At 43.4% G+C, this 25401-nt stretch overlaps 1 protein-coding gene across 2 annotated transcripts in view; it reads right to left on the reverse strand.

The window, feature by feature from the left end:
- The window catches only part of arl13b (ADP-ribosylation factor-like 13b), an 89755-nt gene extending 76408 nt beyond the window's left edge, over nt 1–13347 (reverse strand). Inside the window, exons 1-2 of one of the 2 annotated variants that reach the window (XM_078559789.1) lie at nt 13098–13347; nt 10237–10358 (exon numbers count right to left, since the gene is read on the reverse strand). In XM_078559789.1, coding sequence (XP_078415915.1) covers nt 10237–10295 — 59 coding nt within the window. In that variant the 5' untranslated portion in view covers nt 10296–10358; nt 13098–13347. Of the gene's footprint in view, nt 1–10236; nt 10359–13097 lie in introns of those variants that run through there. The other variant, XM_078559790.1, reaches the window with a different exon arrangement.
- Between the last annotated feature and the right edge of the window lie 12054 nt (nt 13348–25401).

The raw sequence follows: 25401 nt of genomic DNA on the forward strand, positions 1-25401 counted from the left end.
CATCAGCTCCCACTGCTGCTGGCAACCTCCAGTACAGTCATTCTGGGTGGTGACTTCAACTGCATCATCGATGCTGCTGGACGATCCGGCAGGGTTGACAGCAGATTGGACGCCATGTCCAGGCTCCTGATGGAAACAGTAAAGGATGCCAAGCTGCACAACATCTTCAGCAACCCTTTGATGGAGCGCAGCGAAGATGCACCCGGTCATGGCCAGATGGGTCCATCCGTTCCAGGACAGATTTCCTGTTTGTGTCCCATGCGTTCACAGTCAGATCCACCGATGTCAAGCCGGTGTTCTTCTCTGACCACTGCCTCCTACTGACTGACTCACTTACAGGGAGGCCAGAGGGTTGGCAGGGGAACATGGAAGCTGAACGTGCAACTGCTGACCCCAGAGAACATTGAGGAACTCAAGAGGGATTACCGTGAAGCCCCTTTTTGAGTCCCTGACACACTGGTGGGAAGCGATCAAAGAGAACATCAAGAGGTTTTTCATCCTCAAAGGTGTCCAGAAAGCTAGAAAGGAACAGAGGGAAACGTCCAGATGCCAGAAAAACATGCAGAACCTGCTTCGGCTGCAGTCAATGTGAGTCGATGTCAAGGAGGGCCTCCAAGAGGTGGAGAGCCAGTAAGCCTTGCTCTTTGCCTCGGAGGCCTCCAAGATCATCTTCAGGTCCAGAGTCCGTTCCGTGGAGCAGGATGAGATGTGCTCATGTGTTTTCTTCCATAAGGTACACAGTGAGAGCTCTGTGATCAGCAGCCTGAAGGAAGAAGACGGCTCAATGAAGGCATCGCAGTCCAACATTTTGAGGATCAGCAAATCCTTTTATGCAGGATTGTATGACATGAAGCCCACAGACAGCGTGGCCTTCCAGTCCTTCCTGTCCTCTATCACAGAGGTCTTAGACGACAGTACACAGGAGAGTCTGGACAAACCGCTAACTCCTGATGAACTGAGTAAGGCCCTTGAGTCCTTCAAGAAGAGTAAAGCTCCCGGAAGCAACGGCTTACCGGCGGAGTTGTATTCGGCTCTGTAGGACTGGCTTGGCCCAGACTTGCTAGAAATGTATGCTTCTGGCTGGCAGCATGTCAGAATCCATGAGGAAAGGCATCATCACCCTCATCTACGAGGGGAAGGGAGGAAATTAGAAATTGGCAATCCATTTCACTGTTGAATGTGGACTATAAGATTCTGTCCAAGGTCATTGCCAATCGGGTCAGGTCTGCTCTGGAGTTGGTGATCCACCCTGACCAGACCTACGCTGTACCCGGCAGGAAGATCTCTGACAGCCTTGTGCTATTCAGGGATGTGAGTGCTTATGTACGGGACAGGGATGTGGACACCTGTCTCATCAGCCTGGATCAGGAGAAGGCCTTTGACAGAATATCACACACCTACATGGTGGATGTGCTCTCCAAAATGGGGTTTGGGGAGGGAATCCGCAACTGGATCCAACTGCTCTACACTAACATCAAAAGCGCAGTTTCAATCAATCAATGGGTGAGAATCAGAAAGCTTTCCAATTAAATCTAGAATCAGGCAGGGCTGCCCTCTCGCCTCTGTCCTGTTTGTGTGTTGCATAGAACCCTTTGCTGAGTCCATCAGGAAGGATCCAGGCTTGAGGAGTGACGATCCCAGGCAGTGGAGGCACTCAGGTCAAAGCCTCCCTGTGCATGGACGATGTTGCCGTCTTCTGCTTGGTTCTGCAATTGGTGCGCAGACTGATCAACATCTGCGACCAGTTCAAACTGGCCTCGGGAGCCAAGGTAAATCATGGCAAGAGCCAAGCCACGTTCTTTGGGAACTGAACTGATCGATCCTTTGTCCCCTTCACTGTCAGGTCAGACAGCCTGAAGGTGCTGGGGATATGGTTCAGAGGGACCAGGGCATGCGTTAGAAACTGGAAGAAGCGAGTGCAATGGTGGAAAGAAAACTGAGCATATGGGAGCGACGCTCCCTCTCCATTGCGGGTAAGAACCTGGTCATCAGCTGTGAGGCACTCTCAGTGTTGCTGTACGTGCCACAGGTTTGGCCCATTCCACACTCCTACGTGGTGGCGATCACCCAAACCATCTTTCACTTTATCTGGTGATCGAAAATGGATCGTGTTCGCAGGGATGCGATGTACAAGCCTCTTGATAAAGGGGGAAAAAACGTGCCCAACATCGCCCTCATCCTGATGGCCACCTTTGTGTGCAGCTGCATCAAGCAGTGCGGAGACCCTCGGTATACAAACACCAAGTGTCACTACATGCTAAGGTTCTACCTGTCCCCGGCGGTGCAAAGGGTCTGGCCACGCTGCCGTGGAACACTCCCAAGTAGTTGGACCGCACCGTAACACCTGTCCCTCGTGGAAAAATTTATGCAGAGAAACACCTTTGACCACAAGTCCATCAAGCAGTGGTCGGTACGTAACGTCCTAGGGGACCTAAGGGAAAAGGAGATGGTGGATCCTGTCGGATGGTTCCCCGAGCAGACTGTCAAAGTCATTTGGCAGTATGCTTCATCGCTATAACTTTGCAACAAACACCAAGATGTAGCTTGGTTGGTGGCTAGAAAGGCCCACCCCGTCAGATCCTTCTTACATGCCAGGAGTCTCACCCCTCTGCACAATGCCCTGGAGGTGGCGGTGGTGGGGAAGAACCATTGTTCACCTCCTTGTGGAATGTGCCTTTGCAAAGAAGGTCTGGAGGGAGATGCAGTGGTTTTTGTCGAGGTTCATCCCGAGCAGTGCTGTGACACAGTACTCTGTGCTCTACAGGCTGTTCTCAGGGACACACACACTGAGACAAACATCAACTGCAGCTGGAGGGTCATCAACTCGGTGAAAGACGCTCTTTGGTCGGCCCGAAACTTATTGATCTTCCAGTGCAAAAGTTGTCCCCGACCAAGTGTTGCAGACTGGCACATTCCAAGGTCCAGGACTACGTGCTGAGGGATGCACTAAAGCTTGAGGCAGCCACTGCAAAGGCGCAATGGGGAAAGGTCGCTGTCTAAGACCTTTCTGCCATAGTGCACCGAGGGGCTGGGAATTGTATAGACCCCTCGGGGTGTATGACTCACAATGAGTGTATGCATTGAATACTAAATGTATCATCGTTGTATTGAAGCACCTCAGAGTGCAACATGATGTATGTTGATACCATTGCATTGTCTGACTGTCTGTAATAACCATATTGAAATGATTGTAATATTCATTGACTGTATTGAAGCACCTCATGATCCATGTGTAAAAGTTGAATATGATTGCACTTTTTGTGATGGCCGTTTGGAAAAGTTTTGTAATGTTCTTTCAGGTATTTTATGAATAAAATATATTTTTCCAAAAAAAAATCAAATGTTGGTTGGTCTTGAATATTGGGTCTGTTAATGAAATTAAATTAACCATGGGCACAGAGTCTTCTGCTTATGCTACTGTGCAGCATACAGTACAAGCAATGGATAACATTTTTCACTGTCCTGACAGATTTAATAAGAATAGAAAGTCCAGTTTATACTCTCATGTTTTTACCAGACATTTAAGTAACATTGATTTACTAATATTGAAATTTAAGCAAATTTCCATTTATATCAAATTACTAAAAGTAATGGAAGGCAAAGTACAAATGCAATATTAAGTAATCATTTAATGTTACGAATTGTTGAATACCTTTCATTTGATAGTCCTAATTATAATGCTGGCAGACAGCAAACCTTAGAAGTAGTACATGCTTGGACAAATATAATTGCACTGGGAAATCAAAGTAGTGTCAAAATATAAAAATATATGACCCACTGTAGTCAAATAATTTATGTCAAGAACATATTTTGAACAATTGCAATAGTGTAATTAATCAATTGCTTATAAATCATAAGAAGTTGCCAAATAATTCACCAAGACTCCTTCAACAGCACCTTCCAAACCCACAACCACTACCATCTACAAGGACAAGGGCAGCAGAAAGATGGGAACACCAACTCCTGGAAGTTTCCCTCCAAGTCACTCACCATCCTGACTTGGAAATATATCGCCGTTCCTTCACTGTCGCTGGGTCAAAATCCTGGAACTCCCTTCCTAACAGCACTATGGGTGTACCTACACCACATGGACTGCAACGGTTCAAGAAGGCAGCTCACCACCACCTTCTCAACGGCAACTAGGAATGGGCAATAAATTCTGACCCAGTCGTCGAAGCCCACATCCCGTGAATGAATAAAAAAATAATTCTGCCTGCACTGAATAAGTTCAAAATCTAGAAAATAAATCGCGAAAACAAGTTCACTTATAGAGCACCTTTAATGTAGTAAAACATGCCAAAATGCTTCACAACAGAATCAACAAACTCAACAATTAAAATTTGATACTGAGCCACATAGAGAGAGAGTAGGGCCGAGTAGTTTCTCAACTATTTTTGACAGTTCCACAATTTCCTCCTGTAGCTTGTAGTTCATAGCCTCCAGATGCCTTTTCATGGACTGGGAGGCCATCAAATTTTCCTTGCAACCATTGTCAACCAAAATCTTGATCAGAGGTAGGTTTTATGGAATATTTCAAAGAAGGAAACAGAGGAAGATGGAGAAGTTTAGGGAGGGTATTCCAGAGTTTAGGGCCTTGGTGGAGTGATTAAAAGCAGGGATGTTCAAAGAGATTACAGAGACAGGGAGGTGAGAGGCCATGGAAGAAGTGAAACAAAGAGCAAGAACATTAAAAATTGAAGTGTTGCTTAACTGGGGGCCAATGTAGATTACAAAGCACATGGGTGATGAGTGAACAGAACTTGGTATGATTTAGGACACAGGGAGCAGATTTTTAGATGAGTCAAGTTTATGAAGGGTATAACGTAAGAGGCTGGCTGGGTGCGCATTGGAATAGTCATGTTTAATGGTAACAACGTCACAGGTGAGGGTTTCAGCAGATGAGCTGGTGAAGGGGGTTCGAGAGAGATGTGGTGAGGTACAGCTGGATGTCTTCAGTGTACACGTGGAAACTAATGTTGCATTTCAAGATGATCACCAAATGGCAGCATGTAGATGAGAAACAGGAGGCAACCAAGGGCAGATCCCTGGGGGACATCAGAGGTAATGGTGCAGGAACAGGAAGCGAAGCAATTGCAGGTAATTCAACGTCAATGACTACATAGATAAGAATTGAAGCAGATGAGTGCAATACTACCCAGGTGGACAAATGGTAGAGAGGCAATGGAGGAGGTTGATGTGATCAACTGTGTTAAAGGTTGCAGGCAGGTTGAGGAAGAGGAATAGCTTACTTTGTCAGAGTCAAAAAGGATATAATTTGAGAGTTTGATCAGAGCCGTTTCAATGCCAAGGCAGGGCAAAAACATGATGGGAGGAATCTGAAACATGAAGTTTCAGGAAGGACGGGCATGGATTTGGGAGGGGTCAACAGGTTCAAAAAGTTTGAAGAGGAAAGAAAGGTTGGAGATGGGGCAGAGATTTACCAGGACATAAGAGTAAGAGATTGGTTTTCTTAAGGGGAATGGTGATCCCAGCAAATTTGATGGGGAGGTGATCAGTATCAGAGGAAAGAATCGTTAGCAATATCAGTTAACATAGGAGCTAGGAAGTGAAGTTGGATGGTCAGCGGTTTGGTGGGAATAAGGTCAAGGGAGTAGGAAATAGGTCTCGTGGACAAAATGAACTTGGGCCGGGCATGAGGTTTGGGGTGGTGGCGATAGAGGGAAACTAGAGAAAGATGCAAGATCAGGATGAGGCTGGAGGATACCTTAAAGGATGTTTGTCCAGGTGAGCTAGGGGAAGGGAGGGAATTGGCAGGGGAAGCTGGTCAGATGGTCTCAATCTTAGTGACAAAAAGGTCCTAGAGCTCCTTGCACTTCTTGTTGGAGATAAGGGTGGAGGGATATAAGACTGTTTTTAATGGAGAAAACAAGCAGGTGGTTTTCTTTTCATTTCAGAGTGAGGTTTTGTAGGTGATAGCAGAACCCCATAGTGTTATATGGGGTCCAGCTAAATCTGGAGAAAAATGGCTAAACCACTCGAACCACTTCATAATAAAAGAATTCCAAACAGGAATCTTAGATCCTTCAAATTTTTTGGCAGTTGTAACAAAGAAATTGAATCCATACACATGCATTCTAAATAAAAATAACTTAACAAGAAAATAAGTTACTGTACTCTAATTTACAACATGAATGACAACTTCAATGTTTCTCTTACTACATGTTCTGATAACATTGAATTCATCTAAACTAAAATGATGAGCAGAATTATGAAATGGATTCTCCATCATTACTCATATTTCTTCCCACATACATTAACATTTGTCCAGTCTTAAATGGTTCACTGGTAATGGCTTGAATGGAAAAAAATGCTAGTCATCTACAAATGTGCTCATAGTATTCAGGTATCAGAACCACATAGAACTACTATACCAATAGTTTTCAATAATTGAGTATGTATCACATACATTTTTCTGAATTAATATTTGATTGAAAATTCATGTACATATGCCAATTATGTGAAAGAACATGTACACGCATTACACCTGTTTCAGCTAAACAAAATTAGTGACAGCCATTTTCCGGCTCATTCCTCAGGGCAATGCCTTGGCTAAGCAGGGGCAAGCTGCCTGCTTTAAATTTCAAACAATGCTCGGCAGTTAACTATCAGTCACCATTGATTGGTGCATTCTTCATGGTAACGCCTCTACCAATCAGAGTCCACTTACCAACCAATCAGCACTTTCTTATCATACACAATAAATTGTTGTTTTCCCCTTATGTTGGTATTCTTACAGGTGGCCTGATGAGCAAGATGAAAAGCTTCGACGTTTCTTTTTTCAGCAATAATTGGCACAGTGAATAATAAGTTTAATTGATATTTTGAAAGCTAATAGATCTATTTCTTGTAATAATACTCTTTTTAAAAAAAGTCTGCAGGCAGACATTTGCACCACAACAATGACCCTCTCCAACTAGAGAGAATCTAATCATCTCCCCATGATTTTCAATGGCATTACTATAGCTGAATTTCCCACCTTCAACATCCTGGGGATTACCATTGACCAGAAACTCAACTGGATCACCTATAAAGATGCTGTGGTCACAAAAGCAGGTCAGAGGCTGCAAATTCAGCAGCAAGACTTGCCTGGATGAGTGCAGTTTGAATAATACTCATGAATCTTGACACCATCCAAGACAGAGCAGCTTCTTTGATCAGCACCCCATCCATTAGGTATTCATTCCCTCCACCACTGATGCGCAACGGCAGTATCTCTATAGGATAAACTGAGCAGCTCACCAACGCTCCTTCAACAGCATCTTCTAAACCTGTGACCTCTACCATCTAGAAGAACAAGGACAATAAATGGAAACACCACCTGTAAGTTCCACTCCAAATTACACACTATCCTGACTTGGAACTATATTTCCATTCCTTCACTCGTGCTGAGTCAAAAACCTGGAGCTCCCTTCTTAATAGTACTGCGGGTGTACCAACACAACAAGGACTGCAGTGAGATAGCTCATCAACACCTTCTCAAGGGCTTTAAGGGATGGGAAATAAATGCTAGCTTAGCCATCGAAGCCTGGATCCCACAAATGAATAAAAACAAATTACAGACCAGTGAACACAGGTATGTAACCTTTACAAAACCAGTGTTCATAGCAACAGGAGAAGGCCATTCAGTCAGTCGAGCCTGCTCCATCATTCAATACAATCATGGCTGATCAAACACTTCAATGCCTTTTATCCACACTATCCTCATAACCCTTTACGTTATTGTTAATCAGAAATCTATCAATCTCTACCTTAAAAATACTCAATGGCTGAGCTTCCACGGCCTTCTGGGGTAGAGAATTCCAAAGATTCACAACCCTCTAAGTAAAGAAATTTCTCCTCATCTCAGTCCTAAGTGGCTTCCCCCTTATGTTGAAATTGTGTCCCCTGGTTCTCGACTCCCTAACTAGGGGAAACATCTTACCTGCAACTACCCTGTCTATTCCTTTAAGTGTTTTGCAGGTTTCAATGAGATCACCTCTCATTCTTTGAAACACTAGAGAATACAGGTTCAGTTTCCCCTATCTTTCTTCAGAAGATAGACCCACCAACCTTCGTTGCACTCCCTCTATGGCAATAATATCCTTTCTGAGGTAAGGGGATCAAAACTGCACACAGTACTCCAAGTGCGGTCTAACCAAGCTTCTATACAATTGAAGCAAGACTTCACTACTCCTCTACTCAAATCCTCTTGCGATAAAGGCTAATATTCCATTAGCATTCCTAATTACCTAATGCATCTGCATGCCAGCTTTCAGTGACTTATGGACAAGGTCATCTAGGTCCCTTTGTACATCTACGCTTTCTAATCTCTTACCATTTAGGAAATACTCCGCACATCCACACATCTGTTCCTTCTACCAAAGTGGATAACCTCACATTTTTCCACATTATATACCATCTGCCATGTTCTTGCCAACTCACTAAGTCTGTCTAAATCCTCCCGTAGCTGCTTTACATCTTCCTCACAACACACAATCCCGCCTAGCTTTGTATCACCTGCGAACTTGGAAATATTACATTTGGTCCCCATATCGAAATCCTTGATATATATTTGAAACAGCTGGGGCCCAAGTACTGATCCTTGCAGCACCCCACTAGTTACAGCCTGCCAAAGCGAGAATGACCCATTTATTCCAATTCTCTGTTTTCTGCCTGTTAGCCAATCCTTAATCCATGCCAGTACATTGCCTCCTATCCCATGTGCTTTTATTTTGCTAATCAACCTCCTGTGAGGGACTTTATCAAAAGCCTTCCGAAAATTCAAGTATACTACATCCATTGAATGGACATATAATTGAGAATTCAATTTTTGGAAAAGTATCACTGTACTACTAAGCAGAGCATTACTCTGGTAGTAGTCCATTTAGAGTGCAATTTTAAGAACACAGAATATACTATTCACTAAAGTGAATTATCTTTATTTCACAATTACCTATCTAATTGGCAGTAGAGAAGAAAATGTTAAATCTACAGATTGTATTTGATTGTGCTGATACATTTTCTCTGAACTAAATCCAGAAATTGAAGACCTCACTAATGGAATAGTACTTACACACTATTTCTGCGCAACTTGCAATCACAATTCCCCCTACTGTAATTCTTATTTCTCGGTAGAGATCACAATGACAGTGCAAAATGGGTTTAACTGAAGGCCCAAATGAGATGTACCACATTCCTCTATGAAAAAAGTTGTGTTTTTACTAGGAAAAGACCTGAATTGTGTTACAAATGCGGAACTTTACAGGACGGTTATGTTTTAAAGTGTCTCCTTTGACTTAAGGTGAAACAGAGTGTTCTGCAAAGAGGAATGGTGATGTAATACTAAACCTCTGCTCAGAGGAAGGCCCATGTGATCTGGTTGTCATGGGGAAAGAAAAACAAACCAAAACCTATTGAAAATCAAGCAAGAGTTCTCACATTTTGACGTCGAAAAGGGGCAGCTGCTCTTTGGAGAGAGAGAGAGAGAGACACACAGACAATGCACCTACTGCTTTTGTGAGACATGGTTCGCTGTTCAAAACGACAGAACAGATGGACTTTTGGAGATTTATGGAACAAGGAGTCACTGAGGTGGGCTTTGCTGGTGGAAATTAGTCCTGGCATACTCAGGCTGAATGGAACGATTTTTGAAAGGCACCGGAAGTTACAACCTAGCGTGGCAGGGAGAAGGGAGCCTGCTGGGAGCTGAGAGCAAACTGGGACTCAATCTTCTAATGCTATATATCTACCAGAAGTGAAGTGCACAGCAAAAGCAGTTGTAAGACATATCTTAATTAGTTTGGTGTATTAGTTGCCTGTTAAGTAATATTTGATTTTAGTTTGTCTGTTACAGTAAATTTCTTAAAACTTTAAATCTTGTCCCTTGGTTTACTTCCGTTGGTCTATGGGAAATTAATTTTTTTTAGAAAAAAGTTATCAGTTTCTACGGGATCATAACAATTGTCTTACAAAACTGTCATTAATTGTAAATGTTAAATATAATTTTTAGAAAATACTTTACCACTATTACAGACCAAATATCTGGAATTTCTATATTAACAGGCTCGAATACAGCAACACTGCTTAATTCACACAAAGGCGAAAATATTGCATATACGGCAACTTTGAAAAGGAAAATGCTGGAAATTCTCAGCAGTTCAAGAAGCATCTGTGGAGAGAGAAACAGAGTAAACATTTCAGGTCGATGACTTTTCATTAGAACTGCTTAAATTATACCTGACAGGTTCTCGCCAACGTTTTAGCCAGGTGCAGCAGTTAGCCATCAGACTAAACATCCCTCTCAGAATTCTGTGAGGAGCAGACTTCAGCAAATATGCCAACAACTGAGAGGCAAACACCTGCAGCAAAATGAATAAAAACTACATCAACCAAGTTTACAAAAATGTACTTTCAAAATTAAGTTTGAATTTGAAATAATCTAATTAAAGAAATAAGATTCTCTATGTAACGAAAGTTATAAAATTTGAAACCTCAGTTCAAAGTAAATTTATTTCATGCAGAAAAGCAATGATCTTGGCAACTTTGAAGTGCTAAACAGGTACAAATAAGATATTAAGGCAAACCATTACTTCATTATTCACATATATTCATTATTATCCAGTGTTATGATCCCAGCTGATGTTAATACTGGCCAAGGCAGATCCCAGAATGAAGCCTGGCTTGGTAGATCCAAACTTTGTATTTTTTTAGAAATCGTGGAGGTCAATTACCGAACACATTCACAATAGTCTGCCAGTGTACTTTTAACACAAAGAATAAAATGTTTATTAAGCAAGAAAACAAGGAACTATATTATGCTAGGGTTGAGAAGACTTCAATACAGATACCAGAAAATGATTCAAACTCACACTATTCCTTTTATCCCAGCAACTATTACAGACACAAAACCCAAGTGAAGATTAAAAGCAAAATACTGCGGATGCTGGAAATCTAGACAAAAACAAAAATAAAAATACCTGGAAAAACTCAGCAGGTCTGACAGCATCTGCGGAGAGGAATACAGTTGACGTTTCGAGTCTGTATGACTTCATCTGATGAAGAGTCATACAGACTCGAAACGTCAACTGTATTCCTCTCCACAGATGCTGTCAGACCTGCTGGGTTTTTCCAGGAATTTTTATTTTTGTTTTTGCCCAGTGAAGATTCACCACTTATCTCAACACCATGGCTTGTTGCTTGGGTTAGCTCAGTTTCAAGCAGTTTTCTTCTGGCTGTCTTTTGAGCTTTCACTAGATGTTTTTCTTCAGCTGGTATCTCGCCCTGAGACACCTAAAAACCACAATCTAAATTTACTATTACTTCAACTTCAGAGCAAACACGAGTTCCCCAACATCAGTTCCGCAGCAGGCTTGCAGGATTTCTTATTAGCGAGATTAGACCTTCCGTCTGTTTAGGCAACAGCACAGTTTTTTTCTGCTTCTTTTTATGCTTCTTTTAAACTTCACTAAACTACCAGCCCCTTGGTAACCCATCTCATCACTTCAAGAGTTGTAAAACCTCGTTAAAAATGCACATATACAAACAGGGCCCTAGACTTCCTGGCAATGGGGGAAAAAATAAGTAGGGAAGAGGGAAGGGGGAAGCGTAAAACAGGAAGAGGAGATAAAGAGCCAGGAAGGGGAAGGAGAGGCAAGGTGGCATTTGCCTCAGCATGTGTGGGGAATGTCTGAGTGCAAGTGTTGCCCTATCAGGCAAGGCATGTGGGGTAATTCCATCTCAGCGATGATGGAGGTGGGGGGGTAATTACCAGTTGCCTCAAGAGGCCTTGCATCCAATTTTTGTTATATTGCATTTAGTTATCTGACTTCTTGTAATCCTTCAGTGTTTCTTGAGTTGGGCCTTGTTCAGCATAGCCAGTTGCAGATGCTTATTATGTCATACATATTAATTACTTTGTTATTCTTCGAGTTTCAACATCTTCAATTCTTTTTTGAGCTGTTCTTTACTTTTTCCTTATGCCATTTTACATTATTTTTTAATCTTGTATGATGCTAAGGTATGGATATATATTGTTTCTCATGTCTTGAAGGTGCCCCAAAACTTTACAACCAATGGCTTGTTTTCAAAGTGCTGTCATTGCTGTTACGTCGCTAAATGCAGTTGCACTAGACCTTTTGGACATTAGACCTTCTGCCTTCATTCTCTGGCATACACACACTAACTGACAGCCCTTCTGTGTTTCCCTGTCTGCGTATGTGTTTAAAGTATGGTTCTATGCACAAACTTCAGTTAAAACAATTAGAAATCTGGTTTTCCTGGGGGTGTTTGGGAGAAGAAAATTGATGAGAACTCACTAGGTTTTTTCATGTACATTTACATGACCGAGAAGGTGGGGCTCGATTTATTCCTCATCACTCAAAACAACATAGATTTTTCATCGAGTTATCCTATAAATATCAGATAAGGCTATATATCTTGTCAGTCTAAAAGATCTGACATGCAGGTTCTATCATAAGAGTATTTCTGTCTCAAGAACAATTCTCATCCTGAGAATTACATTAAAAATGATATAGTCAAAGTATTTTTGCAAATGCAGACAAGAGAGAGATACAGAAATGCTGAAACAAAGTTTGAAGGAAAGCTGAACCATTGATCTCTCTGATAGCAGATTGTAATCTGGATCACCAAATGTTTTCCAATCTAAAATAGAACCTATTTCCAAACTTAATCAATATATTTCTGTAACTGTACAATGGATATTGAATCAAAAAAAATCATATTATTAATCCTTTTCATCACCCAACAATAGAATTAACTTAAAAGAAACATGGCACGACAGTATTTGTTTACAAATTATAAGTTATTAAATATTCCCTTCGCAAAATTTAACAAGTCTATTTCCTAAAATTAAGTTAATTTTAAAAAAAAAGGGTGAATTTCAAGGTAGGGTTCCTTATTATTGGTGTGTTGTGATATAGTAAAGCACTGTACAAATTCTTATAGCACACATGACAAACTTCATTTATATAGCTCCTTGAACATAGTAAAACATCCCAAGGTGCTTCACAGGACTGTTATCAAACAAAATCTGTTTCTGAACTGCATAAAGAAAAAAAGTCTTGCGTTTATATAATCACCTTTCATGATCTTAGGACATCCAAACTGTTTTACAGATAATGAAATCCTTTAGAAGTATAGTCACTATTGTAATGGAGGATATGCAGTCGCCAATTTAGCCAGAGCAAACTCCCACAAAAAGCAATGTGATAATGACTAGATAGCCTGTTTTACTGAATGAATCCCTAAATCAACATAATTCAGTTGGACACCAAGGAGAACTCCCCCACTCTTCTTCGATATACTGCCATGGGATCTCTGACATTCACCTGAGAAAGCAGAAGGGGCCTTTGTTTAGCAACTCATCCAAAAGACAGATAATAGGGCACAAAATATAAGGGAACGTTAGAACTTTGTTAAGATGAAAAAAAGTCATTATACTTTGTTGTGTCCATCCTTCCTTATTCGTCACCTCTTACATCAGTTCTGAGTACATGGACAGGGGAACTAAACATAGCTCCAGCACAGAAGCAAACTATGTATAGCAGTCAAAGAGCCACATTTCAGCCACAAAGGAGCCACATGCAGCTCCAGAGGCGCCAGTTGGCCAACACTGTAGTTAAAGAATGTATTCTCCCATTGCAGGGAGCCTTGGATAGGATTACTAGTTCTCAGGAGATTTGAAATAAGGAATTAAACTATATTTTTTAAAGGTTAAAAATATTCATTCAACAATGACCCAGAAATTGCTGCCAAAGTAACTGAGTTTAATGGAAACAGAAATACCTGGAAAAACCCAGCAGGTCTGGCAGCATCGGTGGAGAAGAGCAAAGTTGACGTTTCGAGTCCTCATGCCCACTAAACTTGCCTCAGTAAGTTAGGAAAAGTAATTAAATCTCCTCAGTAAAAGGATATACTGTTATGTTCCTACAGTGCCAACCAAATTTTCTAGCCCAAAAAGGGAGCATTTTAAACCGTGGGATCTCATTCTTACAAGTATTCAATTGTTGCTTCTTTTTAATTTTTATTTTTTTCCCCTTTCTTTTTCACTTTCTTTGAATTCAATCTTTTTTTCCCTGACTTCATTTCTCTATCGGTACCTGATTTCACTAATTCATCCACCCTAATTCACCCTTTTTCTCCATCATCCCTCTTTTTCTGCCTTAACACTTAAAGTTCAATAGCTGATGAGATACAATGTTGGTCCCATCCTTCACTAAAATCCCTACCACCCCTCTGTCCTCCCCAAACCAGCATCAGCTTGCACTTCCAGGGCAAAAAAGAAATTTCAGCTGACAGGTGAGGGAAAACGTTTAACAAGTGGGGCATGCCACAAGATGTCCTGCTCCAGCAAATCCTGCACAATAATACAACTATCAGAAGTGCACTTAAATCAAATAGATCAGCAAAGCATTAAAAAATGTTAACAAAGCACAGGGGTATAGAATTTAAAGTAGTGAAGTTCTGGTAAACTCGTATAGATCCCTGGTCAGACTGTACTTAAGAGTTCAGAGTGCACACTTCTGATCTGCATGTTATAAAAAGGGCAGAGAGTGCACTGGAGAAAGTACAAAATACAATTACAAGATGGTACCAGAACTGAGATTACAGTGATCAAGGGAGATTGAATCGGTTAGGGTTTTTCTTTAGGAAAGAGGTGACTTGCAGGTGTGGAGAGAATACAAAACTAGGAGCCATAAATACAAGGTAATGGATCCAAGAGGGATTTCAGGAAAAAGTGATTGAGCAACTAGCTTGGATGCTTTCAAAAAAGGAAACATGGTAAATACGTGATAGAAAAAGAAAAATTAAATATGCTGAAAGGTTGAGATGATACATGTGAGGTAGATAGAATGGGAAGAAACTAGTGTGAAATATAAACACTAGCACAGGTTAGTTGGACTAAATGTTTTGTTTCTGTGCTGTTGTATAATGCATAGAAGTACTAGCTTCAGTTTAGGCAAAATAAAAGCAAAGTCCTGTGGATGCTGTAAATCTGAAACAATAACAGAAAAGGCTGGAAAAACTCAGCAGGTCTAACAGCATCTGTGGAGAGAAAAACAGAGTTATCGTTTCGAGTCCGTGTGACTCTTCAGAGCTACAGAGAAGTAAAAATGTAATGAAATTTGCATTGTTTAAGAGGGGTGGAGCAGGTGAAGCTGGATAGAAAACCAGCGATAGGTGGGGGCAAAGGAAAGATTGACAAAGATGACATCTTTGTTTAGAAATCTTTGTTTACAAAATACAACACTAATGTTGGAACAAATCATTGGGCTGTTTAGATGAAACGAGTCAGAAGGAGCAGGAAAGCAAGTGACTGAAGATGCACTTTTAGAAATTATATATAAAAAAAACTTGTCCATGAGTAATGTCAATAAGAACCAGTTAAATATAGTGATAAAACTGATCAAAAACAGAATTACCTGGAAAAACTCAGCAGGTCTGGCAGCATCGGCGGAGAAGAAAAGAGTTGACGTTTCGAGTCTTCATGACCCTTCAACAGAACTAAGTAAAAATAGGAGGGGTGAAATTTCACCCAATTTTGATATCTCACCCCTCTCCTATTTTTACTTAGTTCTGTTGAAGGGTCATGAAGACTCGAAACGTCAACTCTTTTCTTCTCCGCCGATGCTGCCAGACCTGCTGAGTTTTTCCAGGTAATTCTGTTTTTGTTTAGGATTTCCAGCATCCGCAGTAGTTTTTTTGTTTTTTTATCTCTGTGATAAAACTGATGTTCGGCTTTTCTTAATTTCCCCCATCTTCTACTCTCCCAAAGAATGTGACAATTTTATGAAAGTGATGCATGTTTAAAGAGGTTGCATTCCTTGCCCTTTCCCCAACATCACAGTGAAAACCCTGGATCACAGTGTCCCATCTAGTGAAGCAGAGAAACTCTTCAGCTGAAATACTCGCTGCAGCTTTGAACCTGACAACCCGGCGGTGCAAACCCTTCCCTCCAGCCGCTCGGTGCTGGTCTGGGGACAAAGGCCCGGGGATCGGGGGGGAAGCAACACAAAGAAAAACCTCCAGCCTCGGCCCGAGCTCAACAAAGCTGCCGCTCCCGCACAGCAAGGGCCTGCTCCGGATGGATTTTTCCCCGACCCTCTCCCCTCCTCGCCCTCGGCCCCGGCCCCGGCCCCAGCTACCACAGAAGAAGCGACACTTACCATCCAGCCATAACCGCTGCTCCCACTCACTGTATATCCGGGTATCCTTCCCTCACCCCCCACGTTGCCCTGGCGCCTGTTGCTAAGCGGGTTGCCAGGTTCCACGGTCGCCCAGGTGACGGGAGAACCTCCTGCGCAGTGACGTCATTGCCTGCTCGAGCCCTGCGCTGGCTGTTACACTGGAACCCGGGCAGCATCTCCCCCTGTCCGTGAATCTGCAGCAGGGACTTGGGCAGCATTTGCTGCTTTTTTAAAATTATTATAAGTGGACACTGGTTGGCTCCAGCGTTGTTCAGTCGAAATAAAAGAAATAACATTAAACAGAAGTGCTCCCCCTTTTGGAGGGGGAACGTCTAATAGAATCCCAAATCATACAAAACTGGGCAAACTAAATCATAATATTATTCCCACTATCCACTCGTCCCTGCCGTGCCCACTGGCTGCATAAGACATCAAACATACTGGCAGACACTGCCTATCTCCTCTCCACCACAGCGCAGAGGGCATCCAGAGGGAACAATGTCCCACAATACTTGGGACATGTCTTCTTAGGCATTAGGGAATTCTGTCTCTCTGTAAACTTGCAGAGCATTGGCTTGCACCCATGACTTGCTGAATGCACAAATGCACTAATCTTACTGATGTTGCTAGTGGCAGCCTAGAATAGCCTGCTATCTGTATTATTATTATTCAGGATCGTTGTGACTTCTACAGCTACTGGCAGTGTCTGCAATGGAGGTGCACTGCAGGTAATTTTGTGGTTTCTTTTGTTTGTTAACAGCAGTGTCTGCCATTGTAGCTCCTGAGTGAAATAGGGGCAGGAGCACCTTGGCTATATACTGTGGCAGGGGAGCTGACAGGTGAGTAGCGAGTACCTCTTATGCTGACTGACCAAGATGTTTTCCCTCCATAGTTGCTGTTTTCTCACTCCAAAGAGCAATATGCCCATGCGTTCCCATTGGAAAATGCATTGTGCCATCTTTTAGGGTAGGAGAAATGGCAAACCCACATTAGAGCTACAAAGGTAGGTTGTAAAGCTGTTGCCTTCAATAATAAAATATAAAATGATGAAAATCAATATTTCAGTAAATCAGTAAATTTGTATGTTTCTTTTGAAAGTATGTGCTGAGCTCTTTTAAAATAGCTGCCGGCCCTGTAAAATTTCTTCATTGTCTAGCAAGTGTCAGCTGGGGCTAAGTGGGTGGCACTCATGTCTCTGAGTCAGAAGCTTGGGAATTCAAAGTTTCATTCCAATGAATTGAGCACAAAAATCAAGGCTCAAGACTCTGCTTTCTTAGGTGCATGTAAAAGATCCCATGGCACTATATTGAAGAAGAACAAGGGAGTTATCCTTGGTGTCCTGTCCAAAATGTATTCCTCAATCAACATCACAAAAAAGGACTGTTGATCATCACATTTTTGTTTGTTATTTCTTGCTGTACAAAAATTGACTGGTATGCTTCCCCATATTACAACAGGGGCTACCCTTCAAAAGTACTTCATTAGCTGTAAAGCACTTTGGGATGTCCTGTGGTGGTGAAAGGCAGTATATAAATGCAAGTCTTTCTTCTTTTCTTCCTAACAGTACTGAATGTTCTTCTTTTCCAGTCTTTATTTATAATCTGTGTTAATGAGGTAACAATGATGGAAAATAGAACATACCATGTTGCGACATGATTACCACCTTATTAAAATATTCCTATTAATTTTAAAGCAGGTGCTTCCAGCATCGAATTGAAGTGATTGGGCATGCAAAAACGTGGACGTGATTCTTTCTCAAAATTTTGGATTAATTCTTCAATTTAAAACAAGACCAAAATAATCTTTCAGTCTGTGACTAAGGCAACCCACTGTGTACTCCACATACACTGGGTTACTAAGAATGCAGAGAAAGGAAGTTGCACATTATTTATGAGTCCTGGCTGCTGGCAGGAGCTCAAAATCACTCCCTATTACTCTCTCAAGCAAATCTGACACTTTGGTCAGATCCAAGGACCTTAACCATGATAAATTTCCTGCAATACTTCATTCTGCATCAAAAGGGAATTTATCTTAAAAATGCCAGTAATGGCAACATGCCAAAGGTTTAGGTGGTGCTGGGAGAATAATATTACATAATATAACATTATGTGGCAGGGCCACTTTAAATAAAAGGAAACGTAAGAAGAAATAAAGACATTTCAAAAGGTGCCATTAAAAATCGCAGAGCATATTTTTAATTTTAAAAAAATTAAAAACAGTAATGGCAAACACATTGTGGAATGAGCGGAAAGTAACCTGCAGCACCTGAACTTATAAAATTGCAACAAAGTTTGTCTGAAGGGCTGTAAAATTGCTCACCAATGCAAAGCAGTCAGGAAAATGGCCTAACCTCGCTGACGGGTAAAATGACGCGTGGTGACGTCGGGCGGGTGTCCCGACATCACCGCGCATCATTTAGATTTTTGGTTCATCTGCACGCCCGCCGAACTGTCAAAGGCCTATTTTGGCCTGTTAAAAACTAATTAAAGTAATTAACTGAGCTACCTGTCCAACCTTAAGGTTGGCGGGCAGACAAAGAACCCAGGCGGCCTTCGCATTTTTCATGAAACTTCATCCACGGGCCGGGTGAGGTTTCATGAAGTTTTTAAAATTCAATAAAAATTTTAAAAATAATTCTTTGACATGTCCCAGCTCATGTGACAGTGTCACATGAGGGGACATGTTTTAAAAAATTTTAATTACTTTATTTCAGTTTTTTAAATATCAAACTGATCTCACTGAGGCACCTCTGTGCCTCAGGGAGATTTATGCACTCTTTCGTGCACATGTGCGTGAAAGAGCACAGGCCCCGACTCAGGGAATTCCACCCCCCACCCCCCCCTGCCCTCACAGGGAGCGCTCAGCACTTCCGGGTGAGCGTCACGCTGGGCGGGCCAACGTAAAATGGTGGCGCGGCCCCGGTCAGGGGCGCCGATCGGCTTCACGCCCGCCCCCACCTGCCCCTGCACATACCCCCGACGTGGGGAAAATTTTTCCCATTGGCGCCTGGATCCAGAGTTAGAACAGTACCTCTTTTTATGCATATTATGTTCTGCAGCTGACACAGGAATTGCATCCCTATAACATCAGCCCTCCATTGAGGCATAAACATATCCAAGTCCTAGCAACCTCACTTCACAAAGGCAAATATGAAACTCCAGCAATCTTCCATACCCACTAAAGTCAACTCAGTCTCTTCCCCTCTTCTCCCTCTTTGCCCTCACCGCACTGAGAAAACCATGAGAAAGAATAATTGTCCACAATCCAAATAAAGAACAGTCATTATGGAGTTCTATGATATGTGAACGCACAAAGTATTCAAAATAAAATAAGGGGATTGGAAGCATTAATAACTATGGAGGACTAAAAATGAAACATAAAATGAGTGAATTCAATGCCAATTCAAGTACAGAAAGAGAACTAAAGATTGGGGTGGAAAGGGTAATCTCTCTGTCTCTACCATGCCCTAAGAAGGCATTGGCAACCATGGACCTCAATGCATTGGTCCACGGTTATTCTTGGCAAGGCACTGCAGTGGTTTACTTTGCCTTCTGCAGGTTCTGGCTGACCAGGAGACTCTGCCATATGTGTATTGGAAGGATTTATAGGTTAATAATCAACCCGTTTGGTCACAATATGAACACATCTTACGTGGCTATCAAGTTCCAGAGTTTTTGGCTCAGAGGTAGGGACGTTATCCACTGCACCATAGGACCTCCTAAGATTGGCCTAAGAAAGGGTAAAGAGACAGAAAGGGAAAGTAAAACATAAATTAATTTTCAAGTTTTAAAGGGTTCAGAAATTGGGAAATTATACCCAAAATGCACCCAAATTTGGTGCTGGTTAGTTTAGATTTCAAGGGCAGAATTTTGCCCTCGTCAGGCAGGCTCGGTGGGGGCGGGCGGGACAGGTCGGGAAGTCCACCACCGCCCACGATCGGGACCCATCTGCAATTTCACGCTGGTGGGTCAATTAAGACCCACCTAGCATGAAACGCGGCTCGTTACTTGCCAGGAAGGGCTGAGCGGGGGCGGGGGCCTGTCGGCCGCTAGGTCTAATGGCAACCCAGCGTCCGGTTTAAAAGCGCTCAGCCAGCCCCAGAGAGGCTGCCAGCGAAGGACGTCTGTCGCCGCTGCAAGGATAAGCTCGAGTGCGGCTGCAAATGCCAGGCGGGAGGGCAGGTCGGGTGGGCACTCGGCCCCCTGTTTTTCCGATGAGTTCCCCGCTGCCCTCGCGGAGGAGGTGGCTATCAGAAGGGACACCCTTGTCCCCAGAGATGGGAGGAGGAGGCCACCGCATCTCACAAAGAAGGCATGGAAGGAGGTGGCAGCCCAGGTGAGCAGCCAAGGCATGGTGCGGTACACCTGGGTGCAGTGCCCGAAGCGCTTCAATGACCTGCTGTGCTCAGGAAGGGTGAGTACCATGTTGGCATGAGTCAGTGTGTTGAATTGTTTAGGGTTGGTTGTCCTCCCGTGGAGCTCAGGGGTGTTAGAACCTGAGTGCTAACTGTCAATCATGCCGGAGCTGACCAAGGAGCTGAGCCCTGGCTGCTTGGACTGAGTGCCTTGCGGTTTGAAGGCCACGACCCGGATGCGCCCTGCAAGGTGCTCCTCAGCTGGGGTTGGCCAGGCTGCAATGGCGCTGCAGTTAGAGAGTGGACTAATCAATGCTTCTCTGTCCTTTCAGGAGAAGACATCCCATAATAATATTGAGAGGCTGCGGACTGGCGGAAGACTCCCTCACCCCCTCATTCTCTCCTGGTACGAGCAGGAGGCCTTGGAGCTCAAGAGGCGCCATGCACCTCGGTCAAGTGGTCATGGTGAGGCTGGGGTGTCAGATGAAGGTAAGAGTGCAGTGCACTGAGGTAAGAATTTCAGCTTTTGCAACCATACTAGTGCAGTCTCCTCATTGATGTGAGCCTTAAACCTGGAGTCCCCATTGATCATTGAAAGACGAGAGCACCATGATGCAGATCTCCGTTGTCTCACCAGGGTGCCTGGCATGCACATTGACAGTGTGATGACTTTCACTAATGACATGTCATTCTTCTCCCTTTTAGGTTCGCCAGCAGGCGTTCGCTCTCCGGACCCTGAAGGGCCACCCCTGACTCCGGAGGACCACCATGCTCCCCAAGCACCTGCGTCACACTCACTCTCTGAACCAGGCGCCAGTGCAGATACCAGCACCTTGGTGGGCATTAGTTCGATGGCTAGTATCTCAGTGCACATTGGTGAGGGCACTTCACATTTGCTTGAGATGCAGGCAGAGGCAGAGAGTGCCCAGGGCGCCAGCAGTTGGAGGACTGCTGAAGATCAGGACGATGCTCAGTCAAAGGCAGATGATGAGCCTCTGGAGTCGTCTATTAGGCAGCAGATGTTGGACATCCAGCGGGGTGTGGGGAGAGGATCTGGCGGAGACCCATGAGGGTATGCGTGCCATGGTCTTTGTTGTGGAGGAGTCTGTGCGGAGTGTGAGCACTCATGGCCGAGTGCAATGCCTCCTCCGCGGAGAGAGTGGTGACTCTCATGCTCCAGGAACAGAGTCAAGGTTTCCTGGGGTTGCACTCAGACCTGCAAGCCCTCACACAGGCACTGACCTCAGCTGGTCAATGCCCGTGTGTGAGTTGGATGGGGTACCCAGTATCCCAACCTCCAAGGTCATCAAAGCAAACAAGTTAGCACAGGCAGGGGGTTGTCTCCAATGTCGATGCCAGTAAGAGGGGAGTACCTAGAAATAGCACCCGTAAACATAAGCTTAAAGGACCCTAAGCACAAGAGGGACTGATCATGGGTGATCTTTTGTTCCCCCATTTTGTTTTTCTTTATTTAATGGTGTGACTACCAACACCAAATATTTTTCCGTTCAAGACTATGTGTGTTCCAACATTAAGTTACACTTTCTTTTGTGTTATTGGCCTGAGTATGCTTCATTTGTTTTTAGGTGCAGGGTAGGCCAGTATGTAATGCTCGACATGGGTGGCTCAAAACTTTATTGCACAGGCACTGAGTATATCTTGGGGGCCAAGGAAAAGGTCATTTCTGCAATCTACGATGGAGGCAGCAACCCTGGCATGAAATGGTAGTTCTTATTTGGCAGCCTAACTGAAGGAGTGTTGGATCAAGATGACCCTGGTGTGCCTGCCTCCCTGCAGATTACCACAGTCAGGTTCCACACCCTCAGCGTTCTCCTCATCATGCTCCTCTTCTGACTCACTACTGGATTCATCCTCTGTGGCCTGTGCAGTTGCGTCAAGATCCTCTTCCTCCAGTGGGTCCCCCCTTGCCAGTGCCAGATTGTGGAGTGCGCAGCATGCAATCACTATCAATGACACCCGCTTTGGAGGGCATTACAGTGCACCCCCTGAATGGTCCAGGCATTGGAAGCTCATCTTGAGAAGACCTTTGGTTTTCCCCACCACCGCCCTTGTGGAGGTGTGACTCATGTTGTACCGCTGCTTCGCCTCTGGGTGGTGGAGAGGTGTCATGAGCCATTTTCAAAAGATAGCCCTTGTCACCCAGCAGCCATCTATCCAGTCGAGCTGGAGCACTGAAGAGCCTCGGCACCTGGGAGTGTCTGAGGATGTACCCATCATGGGAGCTGCCAGGGTACCTTGCACAGATTTGCAGAATCTGCATCCTGTGGTCACACACTATCTGCATGTTCATGGAGTGGAAGCCCTTCCTGGTGATGTGCTGGTGCCTGATGGCCACATGTGAGCAGTCAACGGCAGTCTGGATGTGGGGGAACGCAGCAATGACTGCAAAGCCTCTGGCTCGCTCAGTCTGGCTGGCCTCGTCCGTATGGAAATGAATGAATGTCAATACCCACCTGAACAGAGCTTCAGTCACTAGCTTGACGCAACTGTGGACAGCTAATTGGGAGACTGCACACAGATCCCCCCCTGAGCCCTGGAAAGAGCCGGAGGCATAGAAGTTGAGGGCCACTCTGACCTCCAGAGCCACTGGCATGTGGTGTCCACCACACAGTCGGATCTGATCTCAGGCCCGATCATCTGACAAATGGAGGTCATGGTCTCCCTTGAGAGACGGAGCCTCCTTCGGCATTGCACCTCAGACATATTGAGGTAGCTGCATCATCACCTGTAAACCCTGGCAGCAGGATAGCGGCGTCTTCTGCAGCCCCTTCCAGCTTGGACATCCTGCTGGCCCTGCACCTCTTGTGCCTGTGCCTCTCCTCCCACAGGTCCCTCCTCTGGAAGCTGCATTGGGACACCTGGCCTCCTCTCCCTTCTGCCCCTCTCTTCCCCCTCAGAGGAGGTGACACCAGTGGAGATCACAATTCCCATTTACCAGGGTAAGGAAAGGCTGTCTGATACCTGGGAGGGTCTACATGGTCTGAATCCTCAGGGGGCCTGGAAGACACCAATGAATCCAGAAATGAAGCCTGGAAATGCTAAGAATGAAGCCCTAATCAGAGATTAAGCTGCCAAGTCTCAATAAGCCACTAACAGCAAGTTATCTCCAAAACTCCTCACTACTCACATTGACAATGCTGCTGACCCTTCTTATCTCGTCCATGGATGAGGTTTTGCAAATTGTGGCCTGCCCGTTTTGCCCATGCGACGAGTGAAAAATCGCATGGGCAACGCTAAATTGCCGTCAATTGGGTTGTCAAGGGCCTTAACTGGCCTGTTAATTAATGGCAGGCACGGCTCCGACTCCCGCGACTGCTGAGCGAAATATTGCGCCTGATGTCATCGCGCGTCATTTGACACTCGAGTGGGTCGGGCGCGCACCCGCCCACTCAGCGAAAAATTCTGCCCCAAGTTTCCACTGAAATGTATTTGCTTAAGCTCAACCTCAAAATATTCCATGAACTAGCACAACCGAGTGGCAAAATTGAACATAATCTTATTTTTATTTAAAATATTCATTGTTGTAGTTAAGGGTGATAGCCTGATACACTATCATTATTACAGATGAAAATGTGTTTATTACAAAAAAGAATCATTCTAACCAGCATTTAATCTCCTATCTGTGAGTACCCTGATTTCAAAACTATGTTGAACCATTTACTAGTTTCACCACTGTACACTAGTATGTTTATTTGTAAATTAAATATTTTAGATAAAAGAAAATTTAAAACATGCCTATGTGCTTAAGAAAATGATCACAATTTGAAGAACCTTCCTGAACCAGCAGAAATTTGCAATCTGGACCTGGCTAGTTTGCCATGTTGCCAGTTAATTCAAGCAAATTAAATCTTAAAAGAGTGTAAAAGACTGCAGAAAATCCTAAAATAAGTACTTTAAAATTCTGTGACCTTTTGAGTTGGATCTGTTGATTGTTCTTGAATCTGGCTGTAAGCTAGCAGGAACAAATGGAAACATGACTCCATCATTTTTAAAATCTTCAACAGCAATTAAAACTTGAAGGAATGAGAGGCCACACTTGCAATAATTAATTTTTGTACCAGTGAAGTTTTTTGGCAGTAGTTAACATTTATCGTGTTGTTAAAGTGGTACTTAGACTGAAATTGACAAGGCTTAGCTTTTTGCAATGAGTTTAGTTTGTATTTAGAGCAATTTCAAGCCATTCAATACATTTTAATGCTGAGATGCCACTTTGGCAAAAATAACAGGAGAGCTGTGCCATTCAGACAGCAAATTTTGGTCTCTGCATTTAACTGTGCATCTGCCCCTCATCTGAAGTTGCTGTACTACTTTGCATGAATAACAAAGAGCACTGGTCGTCTCATCATTATTTTCACAGCAAATTATGGCCCATAAAAAACAGTCAGGCAATAATAAGCACTAGAATAAAAGTAATATACTTGGTGAAAATGAGCAAAAGGTTTTACAATGTGTCAAAACTGCTTCCCACATCACTCGGCTTCTTGTCCAATGAAGAAAGAAGCATTGCCAGACGAATTCTAAGAAATGAATTGAGGCAAATAATTAATGCAAAAGAAGGACAATAATTGGGAAATAACAACTGCAGCTTAGTTCAGTGTAAAAATAGAAAAAGGTAGGAACCAGAGAGTAGGGTGTTAGACTGGAAGAAGGTAAAGTTCTACATGATAACATGGGATCTACCTCAAGTAAACAGGGCATAAAAGTTAGCAAACAGGATAATGGATCAGCAATGGATAAGAGATGGATAGAGAGCAAATAAATGTATTCCTGCAAGATGAACAAAACGATGCATAATACAACAGGATTTAATACATAAATAGT

The sequence above is a fragment of the Cetorhinus maximus genome, chromosome 16 (assembly GCF_964194155.1).
Source record: "Cetorhinus maximus chromosome 16, sCetMax3.hap1.1, whole genome shotgun sequence".
In the NCBI taxonomy this organism is placed as follows: domain Eukaryota; kingdom Metazoa; phylum Chordata; class Chondrichthyes; order Lamniformes; family Cetorhinidae; genus Cetorhinus; species Cetorhinus maximus.